The sequence below is a fragment of the Crocuta crocuta genome, unplaced genomic scaffold (genome assembly GCF_008692635.1).
Source record: "Crocuta crocuta isolate KB4526 unplaced genomic scaffold, BGI_CrCroc_1.0 scaffold645, whole genome shotgun sequence".
Lineage (NCBI taxonomy): Eukaryota > Metazoa > Chordata > Mammalia > Carnivora > Hyaenidae > Crocuta > Crocuta crocuta.
In genome coordinates this window covers 2,238,801-2,264,793 of record NW_027530190.1, presented here as the reverse complement: position 1 = coordinate 2,264,793, position 25,993 = coordinate 2,238,801, and the positions used below count along the sequence as shown (strand labels likewise).

General features: G+C 36.5%; 1 protein-coding gene across 1 annotated transcript in view; it reads right to left on the bottom strand.

Moving 5' to 3' along the window:
* ELL2 (elongation factor for RNA polymerase II 2) overlaps positions 1-25,993 on the bottom strand; it is a 68,468-nt gene that overhangs the window by 22,273 nt on the left and 20,202 nt on the right. The window contains exons 4-5 of the mRNA XM_077765195.1: positions 5,493-5,614; positions 560-723 (exon numbers count right to left, since the gene is read on the bottom strand). Coding sequence (XP_077621321.1) covers positions 560-723; positions 5,493-5,614 — 286 coding nt within the window. The remainder of the gene's footprint in view (positions 1-559; positions 724-5,492; positions 5,615-25,993) is intronic.

Genomic DNA, 25,993 nt, shown 5'->3' with positions numbered 1-25,993 from the left:
GGATATTTGTGTGAGCTGATGATAAAGATGGTGGGGATGGGGAAGACTCTTAATTAATGGACAGATGAGGATGAGAATCTATAAACAACATCACAACTGAGGTACCAAAAAGGCATCACCCTAATGCTTTTCTATAAGCACATTTTATATTTTGCAATAAAAATTCCTTGCGCAAAGATCCTCTGAAATTCTATTAATGGATTTTACTGTAAAAATAACCCTACAATGCAAAACAAGACCTATACTGTCCATCACTGAACATTACCCAGTGTCAAAGAATACACAACGGTACCAGTATTACAACCTCACACAGTAAAGTAACATGGCCAAATCCCAGTACTGTAAAATAATAACAAATAGCCAACAAAGGAGTCAGGATTTTCTACCTGTTTAATTTACTATCAGTGTAAAGAGAACAGATGATTTTTGACCATGTTATTCAAAATGTTCTAGAAGCTAATTCTATGTTAAAATTAAATTAATATTACCAATATTTACCTACAGTGGTCTTGAATTATTCCAATCATTCAGTGAGAAGGAGAACGATATCTATACAAACCTACATATGGTCCACCAGGTTTGATAACTTTTGTGCTTCGGTTGCGGGATTCCTCCTCTGCCTGGGTCATTCTTTCTCGTGTCATCTGATACGAGTCATTCGTTGCACACACTGTAATTTTATCTTGTATAAATCCCAGGCAATTGAGCTGGGAGGCTCCAGAGCTGTCAAGTAAGACAGTGGCTTTGTTAGAGATGTCCCTCATTTTGCACACTAAAGGCAAGTGAGAACTGTATAACCCTAAAATCAGCATTCAATTAATAGCTTTGCAATCTGGAAATAACTAATATTAATAATTTAAAGTGTTGAAATTTAAAATATTTAAATTTCTCTCCTTCATTTCGTATCACTTTTTTTCAAAATCTGAATAGAATGGGTAAAATGAACTACCAGAGACCAAATCTGTAAAATTCTGAAAAAACATTAGTATTTGTATTGAAGACCAGTGTCTCAATAAGCAGTGTAGTTCTATTTTTTAAAAAAGTTATCTACTACTGATACGAAATATGTTCAGTTTGCCTCTGTAGAAACCAGAATATGCCTGCTTTAAAACTAGATGACACAGACCTACTGTAATGCTTTTTATTTTCAATAAGATAATTAATTTTAAGACCAAAATATTGCCAAACATTAGGATTTCTTATTAGCCCAAAGATCCTAAACATTTGTAGACTTTGTATTTACTATTTTGTTAAATCTCTATAGAAGATGACCTATTTGTTTGGCAAATATTGAAGAAAATTCTGGACAAGAGGCTTTTGAAAAACTTTTAGTTAAAAAATCATAAATATTAACACTGGCTTCGAAGATGGTTCTGTTTCAAAGTATTATGGTAATATTAGGGGATCACGTTAACAGTTATCCTGGTATTTTAAAAAGAAATTACTATGGCCTTAAAACAGATTGGAATATAGAAGTAATGAAAATGTTGCTATAGATCTGATACTCTATTTCCAAGCTTATTTGGAAGTAGCTTTGTTATGATGTACAAATAGGATTAACAGAATTTTTATTTTATTATAAATTTATAATTTTAAATTTATAAGTTAAAATTATAAATTGCTAATAACTTTTCACATGCTATTTAAAAAAAACACAGTTCCTTCATTTCATAAATATTTATTAGGCAGGGACTACATGCCAGGTAACGTGTGAGGGACAGACAGAGACATGGACTAGACAGACGTGGTCCCTCCTTCCAGGAGCTCTCTGTCTAATGGGTGACAAGGATGAGCACACTGGGAATTATGATATAGTGTGATAGATGCCAGGGGGGCAGGGAACCCCAGGAAGGTACTTCATTAGGACTGTGGCCAAGGCAGAGGCTTTCTAGAGGGAGTGATGCCGTAGCTGATCTAGGAGGAAGACCGGAGAGGGAGGGGCAGGGATGACAGAAGTTTTCTGGGAGGATAACCAACCTGTCTGTGTGGGCCCAGGGGGAATCACAGAGGAAGTTTTCAGTTTGGTCAAAGAGAGGTGGAAAGGACAATTAGAGATGAGTCTGAAGAGGGCATGAGAAGTACATCATATAGGGCTTTGAAGGTCATAGCCTAGATTTTGGACTTTAACCCAAGAAAAACAGAGGCTGAAAACAGGGGAGAGAAAATATCTCATCTGTACTGTAAAAAGATCAATCTGGATGAAGAAAAAAGATTGGGAGGTAGGGGGCACAAAAGTGAATGCAGGAGACCAGTTAGGAGGCTACTGGAGGATTACTGGCAAGAAGTGAGAACTTGAACCAGTGTAGGGCAGTGTGAATGCAGAACAGTAAACAGAGTCCAGACATACTGAGGAGAGGCAGAATTGACAGGATCTGATAAGTAATTAGCCACAGGTAGAGACAGGGTACTAGGTGTGTGGAGCTGCCATTTATTGAGGCACTGGGGTAGAGCTACAAGACAGAAAGGGAGTTCAGTGTTGGACATGATGACTTTGAAGAAATAAGGTGAGGTCTCAGGAAGGAACCAACTGGGAGGAACACTAACAGTTAAAGTAAGCAAGAGGAAGATGAAAAGATGACCACAGGAGGCTGAAAAAGTATAGTTGAAGAGGTAGAGGGAAATTTGAAGAACAGTGTGTCATGGAAGCCACTAGAATAGAATGTTTCAAGAACCAGAGTCTTCAGTTATTAAATGCTGGCAACAAGTCTAGAACAATAAGGAACCAATAAGTATTCAATGGGTTCTTATTCAGTGGTTCAGGCCCTGTTAGGGGTGTATGTTTCTGCTGGATGGTGTGGAATGAAGTGACATTTCAGGCGGAGTGAGTGACAGGGTGGTTGTTTTTGCTCTTATTTTCTTTTTTATGAGACAGACTTGCACATATCTCAATGCTGAAAGGCCAGGGAAGGGAAGGGAAGGAGGGAGGAAGGTTTAACTCTCAGGCAAAGTGGGAAGGAGGAGGATAAATGAGAAGAAAAAACTACAGAATGAAGGTCTGGTGGCAGGAAGTTTGGATTTCAATATCTCCCACCGAATGTATTTATTAAGTAATTTACACAGTGAGAATAGGCTGAACCTATTACCAATCACAATGGAGTTACAGCTTATACCAAGTCAAGAAACAGATCATTACATGAAAACAAAGTAGAGCTAAACCCAGCAGGCCAGAAGAGGTACTCTCTTGTAGCACTGTCCACTCATCCCTTTTCAACTGAGTTACCTTAAATGTTTAAATACTTTGACATAGGCATGTAAACATTCCTAGAGTATTTCTCTAGCCTAGCTCACTGCTTCCTATAATAGAATGTGCATTACTCTTCAAGAGGCCTGTGAATGGAGAGAGTTAAGGAATTTTTGAAAGGTAATAATTTTGACTTTGGGATTTCCTCCATTTTAGATATGATTACAGTGAGGTTCAAGGAGATGTAAAAACAAAGAAAGGAGATTAGTTAGTATCTATTTTGTGAACATCTACTTAGAGCATTTAGTTTGAGCTCAGCCAGCATAGTAAGACTAGAAAAAGGGTATAAGGAAGCCTCTACTCTAAAGGAGCCTGCACAACTACAACAGAGACAAGATTCATGGGAAATATGAAAATTCAATTCAAAAGGAAAGTGGAGTGAGGTCATAAAAAAGTTTGCTTGTCAGGTTCAGAACTAAAAGTTTCAGGGCTTTTGTTTTCATAGTGGCAAATCTCAATTTATACCCATACAAGACCATTTTATAAAGCACCTTAAATCATACTTTTCTAGTTGGATCATACTTTAAAAATCATATTTAGATCATACTAATGTATTTGCCCCACTTTTTTCACAATAACTGTTTCATTTCTCTTGCTGAATCATATAGCATTTTGTAAGTGACTTTAATTCAATTCTCCAACAAGCAAGGTAGAAAGAAACACACAGGGTATTTATGTTCTGAGGGAGAAACCATATTACCTGTGATATTATCACTTGTTTTGAAGAGGGGAATGTTGCTCAGTAAAATTCCTAATGGGACATAGTTGAATTTGAGGTTAGAGTGTTCTCACTATAATAAAATAATTCTCTAAAGACAGGAATTATAGGTGATAGCACCACAATTAGAAATCAGTGTGCCTTGTGGTGTATAAAGGGCACTGGACTGGGAGAACCCAGTTCTCATTCAGTCTTGTCATCAACTACCCAGCAATGTAACTGTAGATCTGTCATCTGTGGAATGAAGGGGCTGAATGACACAATCACCCAGGGCCCTTAAACTTGATGGTTCTGTCATCTTTTGCAATGCTGTCCTATAGCACTTTCTGCAATCATGACAGTGTTCTTTATCTGTCCTGTGCACTATGATAGCCATGAGCCATGTGGCTGTTGAGCTATAATATGTGGTGAATGTGAGCAAAGAACTAAATTGCAAATTTTATTTCATTTTTATCAATTAAAATGTAAATAGCTACATATGGCCAGTAGCTATCACAGTGGACAGTAGAGATAGGTCTGTATAATCTATAACATATACAATTTATTCCACAGAAATTGTTTGGGGTGGTCAATTTTCAAATAGCAAAATTAACATAAACTCAGGGAAAATGGCATAATAAGATAGAATAGAAAGTTATTTAGTTACCCTAAGTGGGAAGAGAAATTTAGAACTCTTTCAGTGAAGTTTCTGATTTTGTATCTCTGCCTCCCATGCTCCCCTGGAACACAGCTTTCCTTTCCTCTCTCCCACGCACAGCAAGCGCTTAACACAGTTTCAAGTACTGCACAGATGAGAGATAGGCATGGATGATGTCCTGGGGCACTTTGGGCCAATTTCAATGTTCTCGGGATGTTGTGGGTTCTAAGGCCTTGTCTTTATCCATGGGCAGAACAAACTCCCCCTACTCAAGAGGCCTATTCTTTAATCAGAAACAACCACAGCAAAGAAGAGTCACACAAGTAGCTTATTGTTTACAGAAGACCTAAGTAGATAAGGGTTCCATGGTACCCTGGGATATGGGTGTATATTCTTGTCTTCCTCCCTGTCTCCCTCCTTTTAAAATTAGAAGTGACTGCTATACTGGGGTTAATTTCTAGTTTCCATTATGTTGCAACATAAAAAATTTTGAAAATCTATCTTGAAACAAGGCTTGCACAGGGAAGAAAGAAAAGGATATATATCTATTTTTTTCCTCCTTTACCCTTGAGTATACTATAAGCCACTCTTATTTAAATATAATGAATACAAACTTTAAAAAAATGCTTAAACTTGTCTTTAATTAAAAAATGTTTTATAGATAAAAAACTTATGCCTTAAAAATCCCCAAGAGCAATAATCTTAACATTTTTATGACTGGTATCCCAGTGACAAATATAATTTTTAGTACATAGGTGCTCAATATTTCTTAATAAATGAGCTCTATAATTCAATTCAATAAACATTTATGGAATGGCTATTATAGATTTTATTATTTAAAAAAAACTTTCAAAGAAAAAGTATTCTCCCTTCAGCATACCTTGAAATGTACTTACCTGGAAAATGTTTGCTGGATGCAGTCAAAGCTGCCCTGAGGGTTGTCCTTACCCACATTTGACAAATAGAAGTTAAAGGTATGCACTTCATTGGGGGGATCATTTTTAGGGATTTTGACAAGCTAAAGTGAGGGAAAAAGAGAAACACCTCAAATTATAAATTTGACATACCATGATCTGATGACTGACTTAACTGTTTTTCAAGTGACATTCATTTTATATGCAAGCCCTCTTGAGCATTTAAATTTATAGCATTTAAATCACCAAATCATTGAAGGAATCTAGCAAGTATGCCTATAACTCACCAGACTCTCATTCCAATTTTTCTACCCGTTAAGTGTTAGTAATCACTTTTGCTCAATAGTTTAAGAGGAACCCTCGTTTCAAACTAGAAAATGATTACAGTTCACAAGAAAGAGTTATTAGTGAATTTGCTAAACAGCTCTTCCTCTTTTGTGCTACAAGGTTCTGTCTTTGGCTGGCATGGCACTCTGCTGAATAGCTTCTAGATATTTAAATGGTCTCTGAGACAGAATCTACATTCCACTCTTTACCCTCTTATTATATGCACATTTCATTTCAATTCTTGCTTCTTTAGTAATATTTCTGAAGAACAACTAGCAGCATAAAACTAATGCCATAATTACATTCACACCAAAATGCAGATGGGTGTTTCTCCCTGCCCTAAGATTCTCTGACTCATGCTCATGTTTACCGAATAGGGTCAGCAGACTGGAGAGATGCTTCCATAGGGCACTCCAAAGCTGGGCCCCACACAACACTGTGGAAAAGGTAAATGTTTTTTATGCTCTTACTCAAGGTCTAATTTCTCTACTAGATGGGAAGCCCCATTAAGTGAAGGAATGGGGTTGCTCTCGATCAGTAAGCCCCTGTATTAGGCACATCATCCTGGAACATGGTAGGAACTCAGTAAACATCTGTGAACAAATGAACTGCAAACAACTGTCTTTAAAATGCGCCACCCTTCCCACCTCCTAAGACATTGGCTTTGCAGGGTCTACCATGGTGTTAAGTGATAATTAAAAAAGGATTCCTTGGCAAGAATGAATAAAAATGACTTCCTGCTCTCCAGCCTCCAAATACACACAGTCATAGCAATTTAGTAGACAAATTGGGAGGGAATGTTTTTCAATTCTCATTCTTTCCCCCCAAATCTGCCCTTTCCATTACAGTAGATTAAGACTCAGAACTAACTGGCTGCCAGAGAGATAGATGAGAGATATTCATGAATGTGCTAGTAAGATAAACATGTATAACTTCTGCTTGGCCCTGGAGGACACTGACACTACAGGCAATTCTGACTTGCTCACTCTAAAAGACTGCTAACTTTTGACCTACAGAAAAGAACCTGGACCTAACAATTCCACCCCCCACCTGCATGCTACAAAGAAAAAAAAAAAAAAGGTAAAGGTAAAAAGGGAGATAATTTGTAGTGTCTAGTGCATAGTAGACATGCAATAAATATTTGTTGAAGCAATGAATAAAATGACCTAAGCTGAAATCAAGAGTCAGATAGATGCCCAACTGACTGAGCTACCCAGGCACCCCAGATAAGTAAAAGCCCTAATGGGAGTTATAAAAAAGTACTTCTTTTGGAATGCCTCCTTTATTATTTTATTCAATGTTTATTTTTGAGAATGTGAGTGGGGGAGGGGGAAGGGGAGGACAGAAAATCTGAAGTGGGCTCTGCACTGACAGTAGAGAGCTTGATATGGGACTTGAACTCAGGAATCGTGAGATCATGACCTGAGCCAAGTTGGACAGTCAATCAACTGAGTGACCCAGGTGCCCCTGGAATGCTTATTTTAGATATCAAAAAAAAAAAAAAAAAAATTCTTAATTTACTAAGAACTCTCAAAATGTGAAAGGATCACTTCAGGATAAAGAAAATGAACCTTTATAGTGATGGTCTCTTGAGAATTCTGTTCCCCTAGTAAGTTCCAAAATCTTTGCTAGCAATCCATAACACTCAGAAAAGACTAGTTACAGTTTTCAACTTAAAAGAAAAGCATTCTTTTCTTTTATTCATACATATATCACACATGTAGGTAGATAAGGTTCTCAGGCTGCTAACTACCAGTGAAAAGCAAGTTTTGTCATCAGTTCTTTGTAAGAAAGGGAGCATGATGGAGAACGACAGAGATTCTCAACAACCTCTCCTAACCACTATTCCACTCTGTGGGTGTGTGTCTAAGTGAGCCCTGTGCAGATAGGGGCAGAGGCAGGTCTCAGGGCAAATCACATTCATTCTGGGTCCCAAAGGTAAATCCTGATGTATATCACAGTATTTTTTCCAGGTATGGAGTTGGGGTGTGGTTGGAAGTTAAGGAATGATGACGGAACACAGAGTTCTGAGTTCCTATGTCACCTTTCCTCAGTGGTTTTCAGAGCAGCAGAAATGCAGACGGTACACCCTGACTTAATCTCAGGCTTTTCCTGTAAGAGATCTGAGAGTGAGATGTTGTCAAGCAACATTTACATCTTTAAAATCTAAAAAGCTTAAATTACACTATCTAAAGATTTAGTATACCTAATTTCCTGAAGGTAGTACAAATTAGAAAACAAATTTTATTTGTATCAATAACTGCACTCTTGAGAATGAAATGGATGTACAAAGGGGCACTTAGGTTTATAGCTGGTAAGCCTGCATAAGGGTTTGGCCCACATGGGCAGTAAAGCAAGAGACTTAATGAAAAGAGCAGGTTGTATATGACAGTTAGGGCAGGTAGGGGGTGGATGAAATGGGAACTTCAGAATTACACTATGAGGACCTCAGAGTGGACCAGAGCCTGTGGTACTGTTCTGGAAGGCCACAGCCAAGGTGGGATTCAAAACCTTATGAAATCTAGAGCCATTTCAGAACTAGACTTTCAGGAGGACTTGGGGATACTCATCACTCCTGTCGCTGATACAGAGAAGCCTACTCCACAGCTTGTCTAGATAGTGAAACAGGAGTCAGCCGTTTCTTCCAGGTTACAAAGCATTTTCTTATAAACTGACCTTTGAATTTATGGACTATGAGGAAGGGCAGATGAATACGAAATGACTGTTACTGGGGGCCCTGGGGTTTGCTTCTGGGGACTGGGCTACCACCAAAGGAAAAGAAATACTGAGGTCTGATTTAGAAATAATCCTGGAAGAACATCCCTTCGTGTGATAGTAACTTCTCAATTTTAATTACAGTATTTTAGGCTTTTCCTGCAGGTCAGTGGGAATGCCATTATATTTAGGGACACATGAACTACTTGGAATTTTTAGCTAAATCCTTAAGAATGAAATATTACTTAAAAAGTATCAAAGACTATGCTTACAAACAGTTTCGTACTCAGGATAAAGAATATAAAATATACCACCATGTTCTGGGCAATTGGAAAAGTAGATTCTAGTTTTCATTCCAAAAATGAGGGGCTGAAAATCAAAGGCTTGGGACCACAATCCATAGCCCTCCTTCTAAACTCCAGTCTGTCTATGATAAAGAGCTACAAAAAAAGTTTCAGCAAACTTTCAGACATTTATAATTTACATAAACACTGTACACCAAGGTGTATAAGTCAAAACTTCTAATTATTCTGAGATACAAGCTCAGGCATATAGCAATGGAATACTGTCTAGAAGGTCATTTCAACATCAAGTCACAGACCTCCTATTTACAGAAAGACGTACAACAGTAGCACAATCTGCACACTGGTGCAAATTTCGCATACAAACATGCTAACATCTGCTTAAAAGCCATTGATACCTTTACTGCAGAGGTTTCTTACCCTTAAATCAAACACTTTCTACTCAATACTGGATTGAGGTACATGCCAGATTAAAAATGAGGCCATCAAAGTTTTTGTTTTGCATTCATTTAAAATGCTTTATTCTTGGGGCACGTGGGTGGCTTAGTCGGTTAAGCGTCCGACTTTCGCTTAGGTCATGATCTCACGGTTCGTGGGTTCGAGCCCCGCGTTGGGCTCTGTGCTGACTGCCAGCTCAGAGCCTGGAGCCTATTTCAGAGTCTGTGTCTCCCTCTCTCTCTGACCCTCCCCTGCTCACGCTGTCTGTCTCTCTCTCTTTCTCCTAGAAATAAATAAAAAAATAAATAAAAAAAATAAAATGCTTTATTCTTTTGTGGGAATTAAAAATGGTTTAAACTTACAGACCTCTTTAAAATTTAATATCCAACCTTTTCTGCTAAGGTGATTATAAAGGCTCAATAAGATGCTCATGAGCCAGCAGTAACACAGTTGGATATTACAGCTCTTGGTCTTTAAAGCACACCCATAGTTCTGGCAGGGCTTTGAGATCAGTTAGATGAGTTTTTTCATTTTATAGATTAGGAAAACAGAGACACTCAGTGATTACTCAAGATTATGACTATTTAAAATTGCAACCCCTGTACTCCTGACCTCCTGACCCTGCTCCATGTTTGCCTAAAACACTTGGCGACTGTACTATTTACAGATTCTGTTTACTGTCTTTCTCCTCGACCAGAAGAATATAGTCGTTGGAAGGACAGAGGCTTCACTCCATATATGTTTGGTGGATGAATGAAAATGCTGATTAATGTGTGAGCCAGGACTAGAACTGCAGTATCTGCTTTCTTTTCACCAATATTTGCAAAGTAGGCTGAAAATTTTCCTTACAAGAAAAAGGGGTTCTATCCTGAAATAAATTTGGGAAATGTCAGGTTAAATAAAGTGACTTTCTTTGCTGTAGGTCCTTTCCTACTGAGTAACACTTTTCCATCTGTAGAATCAACCTCCTCCATTTCTCTTGCATCTCAGGGGACTGGCTGGTCTCTTACTATATTACTAGTACATCTAATACTTTCCTATATATAACCTAATAAGTTTTAGCTTGGATTAAAAAAGTGTTACAAATATTTAACATTAGAATTCTCCATTGTTCTCAAATCCTCTTAATGAATCTGTGATTTCCTAAAAATCTAGAAAATTCAGTTTAGCTAGAGAAATGTATTTGCATGTACTGTTCCAGAGTTTGGGGGCAGAATGAATAATCTAGAATCAGAACAGAAAATAGAAACCTCAACCTGAAAGCCACAAGTCCTATTTTTCAAAGTAGAGCAGCAGTTATGACTTGAGGCCTAACATTATGGGTTTGGGGAGGGGAAAAAAAGCCTGTCTGATCAGCCCAGATGTGCAAACCTATGCCAGGGTGGATGTGGGGGAGCAGAGAGAGGAGAGTATCTTTCACCATCAATAGAAAAAGTTAGGTCTCAGGGAAGTCAGTAAGAACTAAATATTCCCACTGACAAGGAATAGCAGGGGTTGAAGAGGATCCCACACATACTGGATTGCATCTGAAATTCCCACATGATAGATAAAGAACTGAGGACAGTAGGACAAAATGCTAAATTTATCTAGCACAAAGAGAAATACTGGTAGTTATTCAAAAAATTTACGCCAGGTAGCAATTAATATGGATAATTCAGGAAAAAATAAATCCATTTATTTCTTGCATCCTCCTTCATCAAGATGTTATTATGAAAAAAAGTAAAGTAGAACAGTGTTCCCTATTTATTCTTCATATAGTTCCTTTACATCCAGTATTAGAATTTCTTAGAAAGTTCTCGATGAAAGGGTAGAGTAGGGCAATACTGAGCTTCCTTGTTTCTGTTACTTCAGCGGGATATAGTCTTATTAGAAAAATCATTTCTGAGAATTGCATTCTCATCTCTAATGTATTCTTATGGCCACCGTGGAGAAAACATCATTGATAGCAACATTTCAAAACTAATTTTAACTGGTTACAAGACGATGGTGGTTTGGATCAGGAGATGGGGAGGAGTGGAGGGATTCAGGATACATTCAAGTAGGTGAAGCAGGATTCCTAGAGCTACTGAGTGCGAGGAATGAAAAAAAGAGAGAAATCAAGAATGATACCAGGGTGTTTTCCCCCGGAAGAATGGCATTGATTGAGAGTATGAGTGTGCATGTTGTCTGTGTATGTGTATATGTACATACACATATATCTACACAGTACCTTGGATACGATGATGAATACCCTTAATAAAACCGAATTCATACTAGCTAAGTACACTGAAATACAATTAACCAATACTGGTTTCACCAGCAAAAAGAAGCTTCAAAGTGAGTTTTGCTATGACTCATTTTGTAGCTTCATGCTTGGAGGAGTCCAGGTGGCTGGGTATAGGAGGTTGGTACTTGGGTATTTCCAGGAAAAAAAAGTGGGGGGAAGGTGACAGTTACTCACAGGGGAAAGACACAAACAGCTGGTAGTAGAGTTACTGTATCAAGGAAAAGGTATACAGACTATGGAGCATAAAAGAATAGAAATTTGGATTTAAAAATGACTACAAAATTGAACAAATGCCAAAGAAGCTTTTAGAATAAAAGTGAGAGAACCTCTGAGAGAATCTGAAGATTTTTCAAATTTCATGGCTGGGCTAATCCACAAGTCTGTCTTTAGCAACAAAAATTAAAATGTCCCATTGAGTTCCATAACTCCTATCATAAAACTGCTTTTCATTTTCAAGTCCTTTCTAAAATTTAAGTATATTCTATAGAATCAAAGTGTATATTGAAAAGAATTCTCATCTTATCCCTAAATCTGTCCACCCTCCCATGCTGTTTATCTCCCAGGTAATAAACCACCATTATCTAGTTACTGAGGTTACTGGCATCTTAGGTAGTCAATCTTGATTCTTCTGTCACACCACCCCACACCCCTCAATATCCAGATAATCAAATATCATACTGCTTTCACTTCCTAAATGATCTCTCAAATATATGTCTTCATCTCCCTCCTCTGCTTTGGCTCAATATCACCTTTTACTTGGACTTGTCTTTTAGCCTCTATTTTTGTCTGTTTTCGATCTCCTTCTTTTCTGTTTGATTGGCAAAACTACCTTCATAAAATGCCGATCTGACCGGGTCATTTCCAAACATCATTTATTTCTTCATGAGTCTCTATTCCTATTTATCTACCACCCGGTATTAGCTCCTTAATAGGATATATGAGGTTCCTCCCAATAGACCTAGCCCTCACTCTCCACCTTGTATGGTATATCCCCACTTCTTGCCTAGGCTTGTGCTAACTTATCCTTTATTTAAGGTTCAGCTCAGGAGCCCTTCTCTCAGAGAACCTTTCCTTTCCCAGTGAGGTGAGTTTAAAACTCTTTTTCTGGGTCTCCACAGCCCCTTGGGGGCACCTTTAGTGCTGCCTTCACTACACCGCATGCTTAAGTACTTGTTCATATGTCTTCTTCCCCACCAGTTAGTTGTAGACAAAGACCATAATCTTACTTTCATATGTATCTGCAACAAAACAGATACTTAATAGATATTTTTGGATTTTTCTGAAGAAACTTGAGAGTAGATTACATTCATTCAGATGAAGCCTTATGCCAGGGATACTAAAAAATTAGAGACACATCTGAAGTAGATCACTTAAGAGTCTGTGGAACACCAGGGCTTCCCAGAACAGGCAAAAACAAATAACAAAATGAAAGGCAGGAAAAAAAAAGTTCCACACAGCTGTGCTGTGTGGTACAAACGTCAGGATGAGAAAATTTCTGACCTGTCTTGAGCTATGTTTAGCTCTGAAACCCAGACCAAGTGGCTGCCTGGGTTTGTGGAACTTAAATTTACATTATACATTTTTTTTTTTTTTTAAGAAAGTAGCTTCGTCTTTACTAAAACACCCACAAGAATACTCTGTCCTCACTCAATTCCATTTGAAAATGAGTGTTTTAAAAACCATTTTCCATTTTAAAGGATTTAGGGAGACTAAGTAATTCTAAGTTTAGTAATTCTCTTGGTCAAGTAGAAAGCAGAAGTTTACTTAAAAAACTGATTTGTTTCTTAGAAACAAAGTCCATCCTTGAATTCTACAGGGAGAAAAAAATTCTTAAATATAAATGTCAATTTCCTAATTCACTGTCAATCTTATCTTCATGCTCTCCTGGAGTCTTGAGGAAAGCACACTCTACATATGCCAGGAGGAACTGCTGCTGAATGTGAGTTAAGAACAGAATTCATGCATGGACATCAGCAACAGTTGTGTAAATTTAGGGGAGAGACTGGTACCTGACAGATGTAAATCCTCAAGATTAACATAAATTGCTTAAAGTGGCCTAGGCCCTAGATTTTGCAAAACACATGGTATTATCCCAAACCAATCAGAGTTACAACAAAAGCTCATTAAATTAGATAACATAAACAATATCAAAGTCTGGGGAGTATTTTCATATAGATTTGGAAGTATATTCAACTCTTAAATCTGTTTTTCAACACCGAAAGTAATCATACTTTTTTTTTCTTTTAAACCTACCAAATGCTTTTCCAAAATAAATCTTATAGAGAAACCTACTATGTATTACAAAGATTGTCAGCACTGGTCTCCTTGAGGAAAGCGATGGATGACAAGGGCCTGAAGCTGCTGAGGCAGCCACTGTGGTGACATCACAGAACCCCCAGGCTCTGGGGGACCCAAGACACAAAACCAAGGCTCTAAGCTAAGTAAAGAGAAATAGCAACAAAGATGCACAATACTTGGGGGCTATAATTTTATTAATTATATTTTAGTCACATGTTAAATGACACAAAAGAATACAAACAAAATATGAACTTCAATGTGCCATATTTTGATGAGAATTAGTGCCAAATAATTGAAGGACAACGGAGATAAAAAATGATGTTCTGCTGTGTTGTTCTCTTCTTTCCTTTTTAAAATATTTTCTTTGGGGGTGCCTGGGTGGCTCACTGGTTAAGCATCTTACTTCAGCTCAGGTCATGATCTCCCAGTTCATAGTTCAAACCCCACCATGTTGGGCCCTCCTTGGGATTCTCTCTCCATCTCTCTCTGCCCCTGTCCTGCCCTCTTCTCTCTCAAACAAAATAAATAAACTTAAATAAAATAAAATGCTTTATTATTGGATCTCTTTGTTGTTTCCAGTTCTAAGCTGGGTCTTACTCAGTAGTTTAAGAAAAGTGAGAACTCTTTTATATATGGAGGAAAAGAGAACAGTACAAACCGGCCATATCTAGTGTGCTATATATTCTGGAGATGCTGCCCAGTTTCTGATGTGGGCCTGGATTCTACCATCTGTGTTACCTTCAATAAATAACTTAACCTTATTCATCCCTTGTTTCCTCATCAGTAAAATGTGGATAATGAGATTATGCACCTAATCTGACTATTTGAAATCTAAAGAAATAACTCTCCTAAAGGTGCTTGGCACAATGTCCAGCCTATAGTATGTGCCTCAAAATGTTTGCTCTGGTGATATAAAGACACTATTGGGGAGATCCCACTGTGGTTTTCACTTCGTTCAAACACATACATAATGATGTGTTTGATTTTTTTTTTTAACGTTTATTCATTTTTGAGAGACAGAGCATGAGTGGGGGAGGAGCAGAGAGAGAGGGAGACACAGAATCTGAAGCAGACTCCAGGCTCTGAGCTGTCAGCGAAGAGCCTGATGCAGGGCTCGAACACACTGTCGTGAGATCATGACCTGAACCGAAGTCGGTCGCTTAACCGACTGAACCACCCAGACGCCCCTGATGTGTTTGATTTTTGAAGCAATGTTCACATGGCAAAGCACCAATGATAAGTGTCCTATGGCAAAAGTTGACAATATTTATTCTGAATCATTAGTATTTACAAAAGTAAGGGATTAGAAACCTTCAAGGTCAAACTTCAGTGTTAGCTTAAATAGAAGTTGAGAAAACTATCTGAGAAAACCACCAACCCAAAGGACTAGCAATATTTCTAAATATTTCAAACTCAAAGTACAGAGAAATTGGGTGCAAAAATGAATAGGCCACAAAAGGTATCCATGGAAGGCTGAAAAATTACAGATACCTGGTGCTAATCTAGAAGGGGAGCAAACACTTTTCCCAAGTGCCCTACCTATAAAAAAAAAAATACGCTGCCTTCAGAGCCCTAGGTAGTAGCTACAGCACAACAAAGAAACAAAGAAAACAGAATTAAGAGTTCTCATGAGGACCACAACTTTGTGACTTTGAAGCATTCAATCTTCATAAATGCAAACAATATTTTATAATTTGTAGGGATTTTTAGTGTCAAAGCTACAGGTAGTCCTAAAAATGAATAAAGCCTATGTACAATTTTAATCTTTATGGATGTCTTTCCAAACAAGTACCCTGAAAATATATTCCTGAGATAGGGTCTATTTCATAAAATTTATTTCTATTCAGTTTTCACACATCAATTTCACATGCTAATTTTCTTCAAGACCATAAAGGAAGTAAAATTATTTAGTTTAACATGTATAAAGCTATTGATATATACAGTGCATCAAGAGCTAATTAGAAACTGCAGTTCTAATTTCTAAGATTCATTTTTAAGGACAGTATGCTTGAGCTATTGGCAAAGCCATCAAATCTTTGCCTTTAAATAAAGGAATTATGTTATCAAAAAAAGGACAAAGGTTTACAGCTAATTACTGTATTTAAATAATTTATAGCACAAAACTGTTATTTAATTATCTTCTAGATGGTTATATGATTCTGCTAAGAGGCAGAATGACACACCACAGGTTTCTTTAGAACACTGAAACTATATCAAGTAGCAAAATATTTTATTCCCTTGCTAATAATTCACTGTACTGCCCCATAAAAAAAAAAAAAAAGCATGGGTTTCATGAAAAAAAGTATATAAGTAGGTTTCACGAAAAGTTTGTAATGTTCTTTTAAGGAAGATAGGCCTCTAAAATGAGGGTAAAAACTCAAAAACACTAAATTATTCGGACTGTCAACAATGGCAAAGAGAAACAGCAAAATTAGCAAAACAGATACAAAGTTAGAGAAACTGAGTAATTATTTTTAAAAGTTAGAGGAACAGAGTAGTTATTTCAAAGAAAGTCCTTGAATTCCCGAAATAAAAACTTCTCCCCACTATATGGGGAAAAATAAATAGTATCATTAAATGAGTAACTCAAAACCACTCCTAGCAATACCAGTGGAGACAGTAAAACATATGACACTATTTCAACTATGTCTTAAAATATTGCATTTTACTTGTGCCAGATATTATCAAGCAAATCACAATGTCAAGCACTTTTTAAACATTATCAAATGATTATTCTTGAAATTAAGAAAAACATGTATTCAGTATTGGTAAGGGAAAACAGCTTGCGACAGGTACTTTCAAACAGCTCTGGTAAAAAAATAGCAGCAGCCTTTTGGGGGTCGAAAGGAGCTTGGGGGAGCAGTATGGCAACAGTTATTAAAAATTTTAATAAACATTCATACCTTCTGACCTAGTAATTCCACATCTAGGAGTCTAACCTGAAGAAATCATTAGAAATGAAAATAAAGATTTACACAAATTGGTTATCAAGCCATTACTGTTATATAGAAGCTATATAAGTAATGGAGAATAGCTAAACAAATGTTAGTTTATCTATAAAATGAAACGTTAGGTAGCCATTTTAAAATTTTTTCAATGTTTTTATTATTTTTATTTTTGAGAGAGAGAGAGAGAAAGAAAATGTGAGTGGGGGAGGGGCAGAGAGAGAGGGAGACACAGAATCCAAAGCAGGCTCCAGGCTCTGAGCTGTCAGCAGAGAGCCAGATGTGGGGCTTGAACTCCTGAACCACAAGATCATGACCTGAGCCGAAGTCAGATGCTAAACTGACTGAGCCAACCAGGGGCCCCTAAGTAGATATTTAGAAGTAACTTTTCTGATTTTGTTACATAGGAAAATGCTCCTATGTTAAGAAAAAGTAGGATCTAAAAAAGTGGTAAATACACAGTGACTACAACTTTTAAAAACTTATGTCTGAATATGTGAAAAAAAAAAAAAAAAAGACTAGAAGATATCCAGCAACACTAGCTGGTTTTTATTGTCAGGACATGTATTCATTTTTGTCCTTGTATGTACCTTACATACAATTCTAAAATGTTCATTCATTTGTTTTTCAATTAAAAAACAATAAAGACTGCTTTAAAAATAATTAGATTTTAAGTTACCACTATGACATTTGCCCTTCATGAGTCAATCTCCTTAAATACTGTTTTTAAATTAAGAGGTTTTTTTTTTATAGAATTAGAAATTGTGAAATGTAAGACCATCCAAAATTAATCCTGGGTGCATAAGTATCTTATGCTTCAAGTTTTCTATGAAGGAACAAAACACTACCTTCCTTCAAAAAAAAAGACAAAGCAAAATACCAAGCCTCCCTAAAAGAAACTTTTGAACAGCTGAGGAAATGTGAAAAATGGAACGTCATTAAGCACCATCCCTCATTCCTAATCTGTGAAAACTGACTTGAATGAATTACCAACACAATTAAGAGAAAACTATAAAGCATTCAAAGAATTTAGTATTAATTAGTAGAGTATTACCATATTCATGAATATGGCTATGCCAATAAGATGTCCCCAATATTAATTTATTGAATGACATTAAACACTAAGGTGTTTAAGTATTAAAAGATTGCCCCTTTCCTATATGGCTGCTTTTAAGTACCAACCCTCTCATAATACTGTGGGCCCAATTCAGTTATCCTATTGCAGTTTTCTACTGCATTGTGAGTTTATTAAAAATGCCTAAGGATTTTATCTTCTTAAATTCAGCTGACTGCTACTTTTCATTCCCATAATTTGTCCTTTCTAGACAAGACCCATACCTAGGGCATGTCACAATACCGCTGCTCCAAAATGTCAACTGTTAACTCAGAAAGAAAAGTGGCCTTTCCTCCCATACCCTTGTTAACACCAATAAGTCTGCTTGCACTTCTTTCCAATGGGGAGAAAGATCACAGATGGGGAAAAAACTTTCTTTCTCCATTGATAGATGACAAAGCAACTCTATCAAGTTAGTTGACTAGCAAGATATTTAGCTGGTGTCCAGCTAGAGATAACTTCTTAAGACCTGCCTTCTGTATTTTCATTGTCAACCTGTTTTTTAAACCTTTAATATTCAGCCCTTCTCCTAGATTCTTTACATATTTAAACTTGGCATCTCAAAACATTTATGTTTAGAGAGTAATTGGGAAGTGCAGACAAACAAATATATATGTAAAAAAAGAAAAAAACCAACTCATAAATTACCAGCAATGACATTGTGGTGTAGAGCATTTCATATTTACTTTGTAGGTTTACATTTGTGTTTCTGTATTTTAAAAAATATTAGCATAATTATACATATGATATTTTATTACCTACTGGTTAATTAGGGAGATGAAATGACAACTTAAAAAGTTTCTTACCTAAATACATGGACAGTTTTGCCATTTACCGCTTACATATTTTCTTATACCCATTAGAAAAGTAATACAGCTTTTTAGATAGGTCTGGAATAACATGACCTATACTTTCTTTTTGGTATTTCATTCAAATTTTTTGTTGCTACCATAAATGAGATCATTTTTTACACTGAAATTCTAATTGCTAGCACTTAGGGAGGCCAGTGATTTTTTAAAAATTATATTTATCATTTATTGGGCATGTTTCATGTGCCAACACATTGCTAAGCTCTAACATTATAAAACTGTGGCCTATGTATTTTGTCTTTAGATGGGAGATATGGCCAAAGAAATGGTCCAACAAATAACAGGAATTTCAAAATCTGCAACTCATATACATGCCTTCCTACTAGCCTTCATACACAAACCTTCTCTGGTCCTATCTAATGCCAATTTCTCCTCTGAGCTCTTCAACCTACAGAGGGACACTGCTCTAAGCAAGTCTTTCTTGCTCTCCTACATTATCAACTTTTGCTTTCCACTGGATCATTCCCATCCACTTATAAATATCCTGTTCTTTCTTTGATTTCGAAAGAAATGTCTCTTCACTTGAGCCAGTCAATGGTTTTAAAAGTTACTTCTCAAGTGACTACTTTACTGGAAGAAATCCTTAAGTTTTTATAGTTTTTTACTTGGTGTACTTGGATTACCTGCAGATACTGGCAAACTTATCTATTATCCATAGCTTTTATTTCATTTTCTTTTCCATTACTGAGCATTCTCAGAACAATGTTAAAATGCAGAGAGAATAGTGGGCATGTGTACTTTATTGCTAACATTAATAAGGACATTTCTATTGTCTTATGACTAAGTGTGGTAATGGGCTATTAGTTTGATAAAGATATTTTTTATTGTCTTTCTATTCCCTGCTTACTTACTGCCTTAAATTTTAATTCAGATTTAATACTGAATTTTTATCAAATGCCCTTTGACATCTGTTGAAATAGTTCTGACTTTTCTCATGTAACCCTTGAAGATGGGTGTTAATGATCATTTTAAGGTTAATAATAATGAGAACAAACTTTATGTATTATTTGTTTCTATAAAATAATACAGCTTGAGAGTCATGAAGCTTGATGATAAAATGAATACCTATGAACTCACTGTCTACCTTAAATACAACATTAGCAATGATCTAACCATGTGCTCCACACATGTCTGCCTTTATCAGAGGTAACAACTACTCTTTTATGATGATCATTCCTTTTTTTGCTTTCAATAATTCTGTCACATGTATATTACTTATATACAACATATTAATTTTTCTTGCTATTGAGCTTTATAAACATGGTGTGATGCCATCTGCAGTCTTTTGTCCACTTGAGTTTTTCTATTGTAAACTCTGCCACTGAATCATTATGCAGTTCATCTCTATTAGTTTGCCATTATTCTTAATTGGTGTGAAGAAAATTTGGCAAAAGGAGCTTCAAATTCCCTAAATGTTAACAATGAAAAGTACCAACACACATAAGTATTCATAAGTTAACCAGTATTTTTAACAGTTGAAAAACCATAACTCTTTAAATAGAGCTTTGTACCAGAATTCCATCTGTAAATACACCTTTTTTTCTTCTTACTACTGAATTTTCAAGTAGAATTCAATCTTATGAAATGTCCTTTAGAGTTGTTTCTCAAAAACCCTTTTGTTCCATATTCTCAGATGCCACCGCCTCTTGGACAGCTCCATACTGACAGAACGAGGTATGGAATATTATCTCATGTACATCATGTCCCAAACTCCCCCCCGCCCCGTGCCTCAATCTGTTTTTTTTTTTTTTAATCTATTTCAGGTTTGTGTTATAGTCCCACCATCCCACCAAATACTCACCATAAATATGGAGCCATCCTTGACTCCTTCTTTATTTCCTTCCCAACTAAAAAGAATAACTAAGTCAGGTAGGTACTGGATATGCATGTTACAATATAAATCTGACTACACAGCTCCCTCGATAAAATTTTTAAAAAAGAGGATAATCTCTTGTTGTTTTTTTTTAAACCAAAGACATGTGACTCACATGACATTAATTTAGTGGACTGTGACTAGGGTTCTTTTAAAATGAAACTTTTGTTTTAAGTTAGGTGAATGCGTGTATCTGTAGTATAAAGGTTCATAATGTGAAATGTTTTTTCTTACCACTAATTGTTTCTGAATGTGTTTGAAAGCACTGACTGCAGTAGGTTCCACCCAGAAAATAATGAAAATTGTGAACCTTCTCCTGAGAACAGAATGTATACACACCTTTACATATGCATATTCTTATCATGTTCTTCATTATAGTGAACCTAGCTATCATAAGAAAGCCTAGAGGAAAAAATTTTAAAGTTATGATTTCCAGACCTCATCAGAGACTCTTAGGAAATTTTATAAATAAGAAGCATTGATCTCCAAGGTAAAATTAAAATTCTTTAAGAAGGTGGGAACATTTGATAAACCCGTTTACCACTTTGCTAATGCTGAACTAGAGGACTGAATAGCATTTTCTTTGATCAGCCAACTCCTGGTAATCCTTCAAAGCCCAGTTCAAAGATCACTTCTCTGAGATCTTCCTGACTATTGCTCTTCCTCTTGTTAGTTGGGGAGGTACTCAACAAATGTTTATATGAATGTGAGAATGAGTAAAATGCTTAGTAAACATTTATTATAGGCAGGTGAGGATCACTGAAGTGATGAGAATAGGCTCTGGAATCAGATGCTAGAGTGGACCGTAGGCTCCTTTACTCACTAATTGTGTCAACTTCAAAAACTAACTTCAGAGCCCTGGTATATATACACACCACCAAAATGAAAGTATCTGTTTCACAGCACTCCTGTGATGATTAAATTGGAGTAATATATGTAAAGTGCTTAGTATAGAGTACTTAGCACTAAATATTTATTGTAATAAATATTTAATTTTAACTGTAATTATTGAAAAATAATTGGAATCTATAAACAAAATAATTGAATGGATAACTTGAGCATTTATACTGAAAAGCGTATAAATTGTAGGTAGACTGGTTAGAGAAATTTGAGAATTCTTAGCCTGATAAGGGCATATTCATTAGCCTCAAGGCATACCTGTGGACTTTGGAAGTCTAAGTCAGGAAAACTTCTAAAATTGTTTTCAAAACACGATACTTTTATAAGTAAAGGTTTTTAGCTTAAAAACAAATTTGAGGACATTTTAATTTCATACTTTTGTTCCTTCTATATTAATTTTTTTTAAGTTTATTTATTTTGAGAGGCAGAGTGAGAGAGTGCATGCACAAGTGGGGGAGGGGCAGAGAGAGAGAGAGAGAGAGAGAGAGAGAGAGAGAGAGAGAGAGACTATGTAGGATTCGATCTCAAGAACCATGAAGTCAAGGCCTGAGCCAAAATCAAGAATCAGATGCCTAACAGACTGAGCCACCCAAGTGCCCCTGTTCCAGTTTAAATCACTATTCAAGAATGGTTATAAAAATATACCCTTCCCTGTAAATTCTCCAGATTATCTAACATAAGGAGCTAACCAAGGAAGCTAGTCAAGGGTGGGGTCAGAAAACTCTTGAAGAGATTTTATTTAGATAAAATCTTATCACAGAACACACAGACACTCTAAATACTTCCACTTCACTGCTGTAATTCATTGAATCTACAATGCCAGCAATTTTAAGACTTTATGATTTTATGTGCCACCACATAATATAAAATGCTGACAAACTTTGACACAATACTATGACGCCAATGAGATGCATTCCAATTCCAAAGACATTAAATGTTAAAAAGAAAATCTCAAAACATTGTTTGAAATAAGATCTAGGGCTTAGACATATTGTGCTAAGTTGTTTTTCTTGCTTATTTAAATTCCTACTTTTTAAAAATAAAGCTCTTATAAGCTCATCTTGTGTGCCTAGAATAGCGTCTTGAACATAGTAAGAGGTCAAAAGATATTTAACTAATGCTCATGGTTCATTTTTCGGGGTGGTTTAGCTATAAGAACCACAAGGTGTTATAGAATGGCAAAATATTATTTTCCAAGCTTAAATAAGTGAGTGCTATTCTTTAATTTTTTTTTAATGTTTATTCATTTTTGAGAGATGGAGACAGAGACAGAGCGTTAAATGGGGGAGGGGCAGAGGAAGACAGAAACAGAATCCAAAGCAGGTTCCAGGCTCTGGGATGTCAACTCAGAGCCTGACATGGGGCTTGAACCTACGAACTGTGATATCATGGCCAGAGTAGAAGTCGGATGCTTAACCAACCGAGCGAGCACTCAGGTGCCCCAAGTGAGTGCTATTAAAAGTGGCAATTTCTGTAACATAGGTGACTCAATTGCACAAGTTTCAGTTTTTGGTGGGAAACAAAAAGGCAAAGCCATCAGTGGCAGATTTTCTTGACAAATAGATGATGTCATTTAGGAACAAGAGCTGGCATTTCAAAGTCCTATTTACCTTTGTCTACACAGTATCTACTGTGCTGCCTGGTACACAGTGAGTATTCATAAATGCTTGTTGAATGTAGACAGTAAGCTTAACTCACTGCTAAGAATGCAATTTATGGTATTTGTGGCTGCTTCAGATTTCAATCATAGTTCCAATTGCTGCTTTCCAAAGTGACTGCAGTTTGGTGAAGGACAGAGCAAAATGCCTTCATTCCTGTTTGTCATCATATTTTGGGAGGCTTTCCTGTTATAGCCCACACTGGAGTCTGTGTGAGGGTGTGGTAAGCAAGCACTTTGCGATAGCTTCTCACGTACCACAAACAAAGTCAAAGTCATCTTCCCACCCTCTGCCATCCTGCATTCTTCCAGGGCAGGGGATGAGCGTGGCCCCTGGTGCCTGTAGTGTTTCCTAGCCAAGGTGTGAAGAACGGATGGTGAACTTAGCTCACTGCTCTAGTTCTTATCTAAAAGACAAAGAGGGCAGAGGTGTGGCAGCATAAAATATACAAATTGGTCAAGTTACTATAGCTTTAAACGGTGTACGATTCAATTACTGTTTGAGATAAAATGAGTTTCTACAATGTCAGCCCGTACTCCTGGTGAAATGAGATTTTACATAGGTATAAATTTTATGTCATATATGATATATATAATTATAATGTTACATATAATATAATCTCAGATATATATGGAACTTAGATATTTCTTTCAAATTAAATTATTTACTTTTATATTAATGTATCAGTAAATTAACACATAAATAGTTATAATTCAATGCAAATATTAAAATGTTATCTATTCATGTCAACCACTGTAATATTAAAAGATTAAAGCACAACTGCCATTACAGAAAGATATAATTTTAACATCCTTCTAGTATTAATTACACTCAGAGCTGAGTGTATAAAGGTAGTTGTTAGTCAGCAACCTTTGAGCAGACTGACTAAACACAACCATTGGCAAAATCAGTGAGCTAGCCAAACCAAAAACAGCAGGGGAAAGCAGTCAGAGTACAGGCATATCATCTAAGAAGGAATGGCAGTGTTGGGGATTTATTTTTATCTCTGCTGCTGTTTCAAAGGGATAGTTATCTTTGCTTCTCAGGTATCAAGTATGTTAGAGAAGGTAGTCTGCAGAAAGCATCTGTAGGTGGGTTGAAATTGCCTACTAATTTCAAATACTGTATAATTTAGTTTTTCAGACCTGATCTTCTCCCCAGCCCCGCAAAGGAAAATAAGCGATTGACAAAATATTTCTGAATGCTTACAAGAAAAATACAACCCTGTGTTCTTTAGAGTTAATGACTCTACTGCTAGAGTTTTATAGCATTATTCAAGTCTTTTAAGTTAGCAGTCAAATGCTGATTTAATCTTCAGAAGGTCACAGTGCCTTTTGTAAGACATACATTTAAAACTTGTTTGGCTGGCTATTCCTTGTTCATTCCTGGAAACGCATGTGTAACTCACTATTTTACAGGAGACACTACATGGTACTTACAGAAAATATTTTCTATTTTCAGGTGTCTTCTTAAACATAATTTCTAAATTATATATGCAAACGAATTTCCATTTTCTAAAGGCTCTGGGACTGCTGATTCTCAAGTAACCAATCAAACTGGAAAATTTTGGAACAAAATTCTCAAAACAAACAGTCAAGTCTGGAAAATTCTATTTACTCTGACAAAGTTAACATTATTTCTCACTGCCCTGGGGTAATCATTCCCTGGACATGAGTTCCTGAGGCTGCAGGCAAATGCACTCTGCAAAGCCACCAAAGGCCCACGGGATGTGGCCATTATTTGCCACTGAAAACCTTGCCATTTCAGTTTTTATCTGAATGATACCACATATTTACGTTTTTATGTCGGTGTACACAGATTTTACTAGGCCCTCAGGAATTTTACATACCTATCACCAGGATGTAATATTTTGCATTTATGGAAATCTTTGTTTAAAATGCTGATTCATACCAATCAGAAATACACACATAAGCCTCGTCAGAAATATACACTAAGCCTTGTTCCCAACAGTCCCATATATATATAGAAGTTCTGAATGGAAGGTTCTGGATAAGCCCTGCACTATTAATTCTTTCCTGAGTATTAGTCTGTATGTGTTTGTCAGACTCAGTTCCCTGAGGGTAGAACCCATGTCTTATACATCCCTGTATCTTTGCACATTACACACTTAGCAAAGTAGTTGGCACCAGTAAGGACCGAAAGAATATGCAATAATAAATAGAACAAACCTTTTAGCACGACCATTGATTAGAAATGTATTTAACATTAGGTTAGTCACTGCATCAGTGACAACTGCCGTCACTTGAAAATCATGAGCCCAGTTGCTTCTGGTGCCTCTCCTCTTCAAAGCTGTACAGTGTACTGGGGAGGACTTGCCCCTGATGGTGTCAAGACCTGCGCTGTAACTACAGCTCTGTGCCCATTGTGTTTTTACACAAAAAACTTTCGGCAAACATAAAAATACAGAGTGTAGAGTTTAAGATTTCTCTGGAACAAACAGTTTTGGAAAGTTTTCACCAGCTACATTTTCAGAATGTAGTTAAAATACAAGAGGTAGAACTGTATATCTATAAAAATACAAATTATGTGTATCAAAGCTTACCTGACAATCAAGAGATGGCTTTTGGAAACCAAGTACATTATACCAACACACCTCTCTGAACGTTATATCTTAAACACCTTATTACAAAAGCCCATGTGAATCTTTCCAGCTACCTTTTCCGTTCAATTAGAATGATCTATAGAAATTTATAATCCTAATAAACCTTTAGTTATGAGAATCCTCGGTGTCATTAGACCTGTGAGGATAATTGGTTG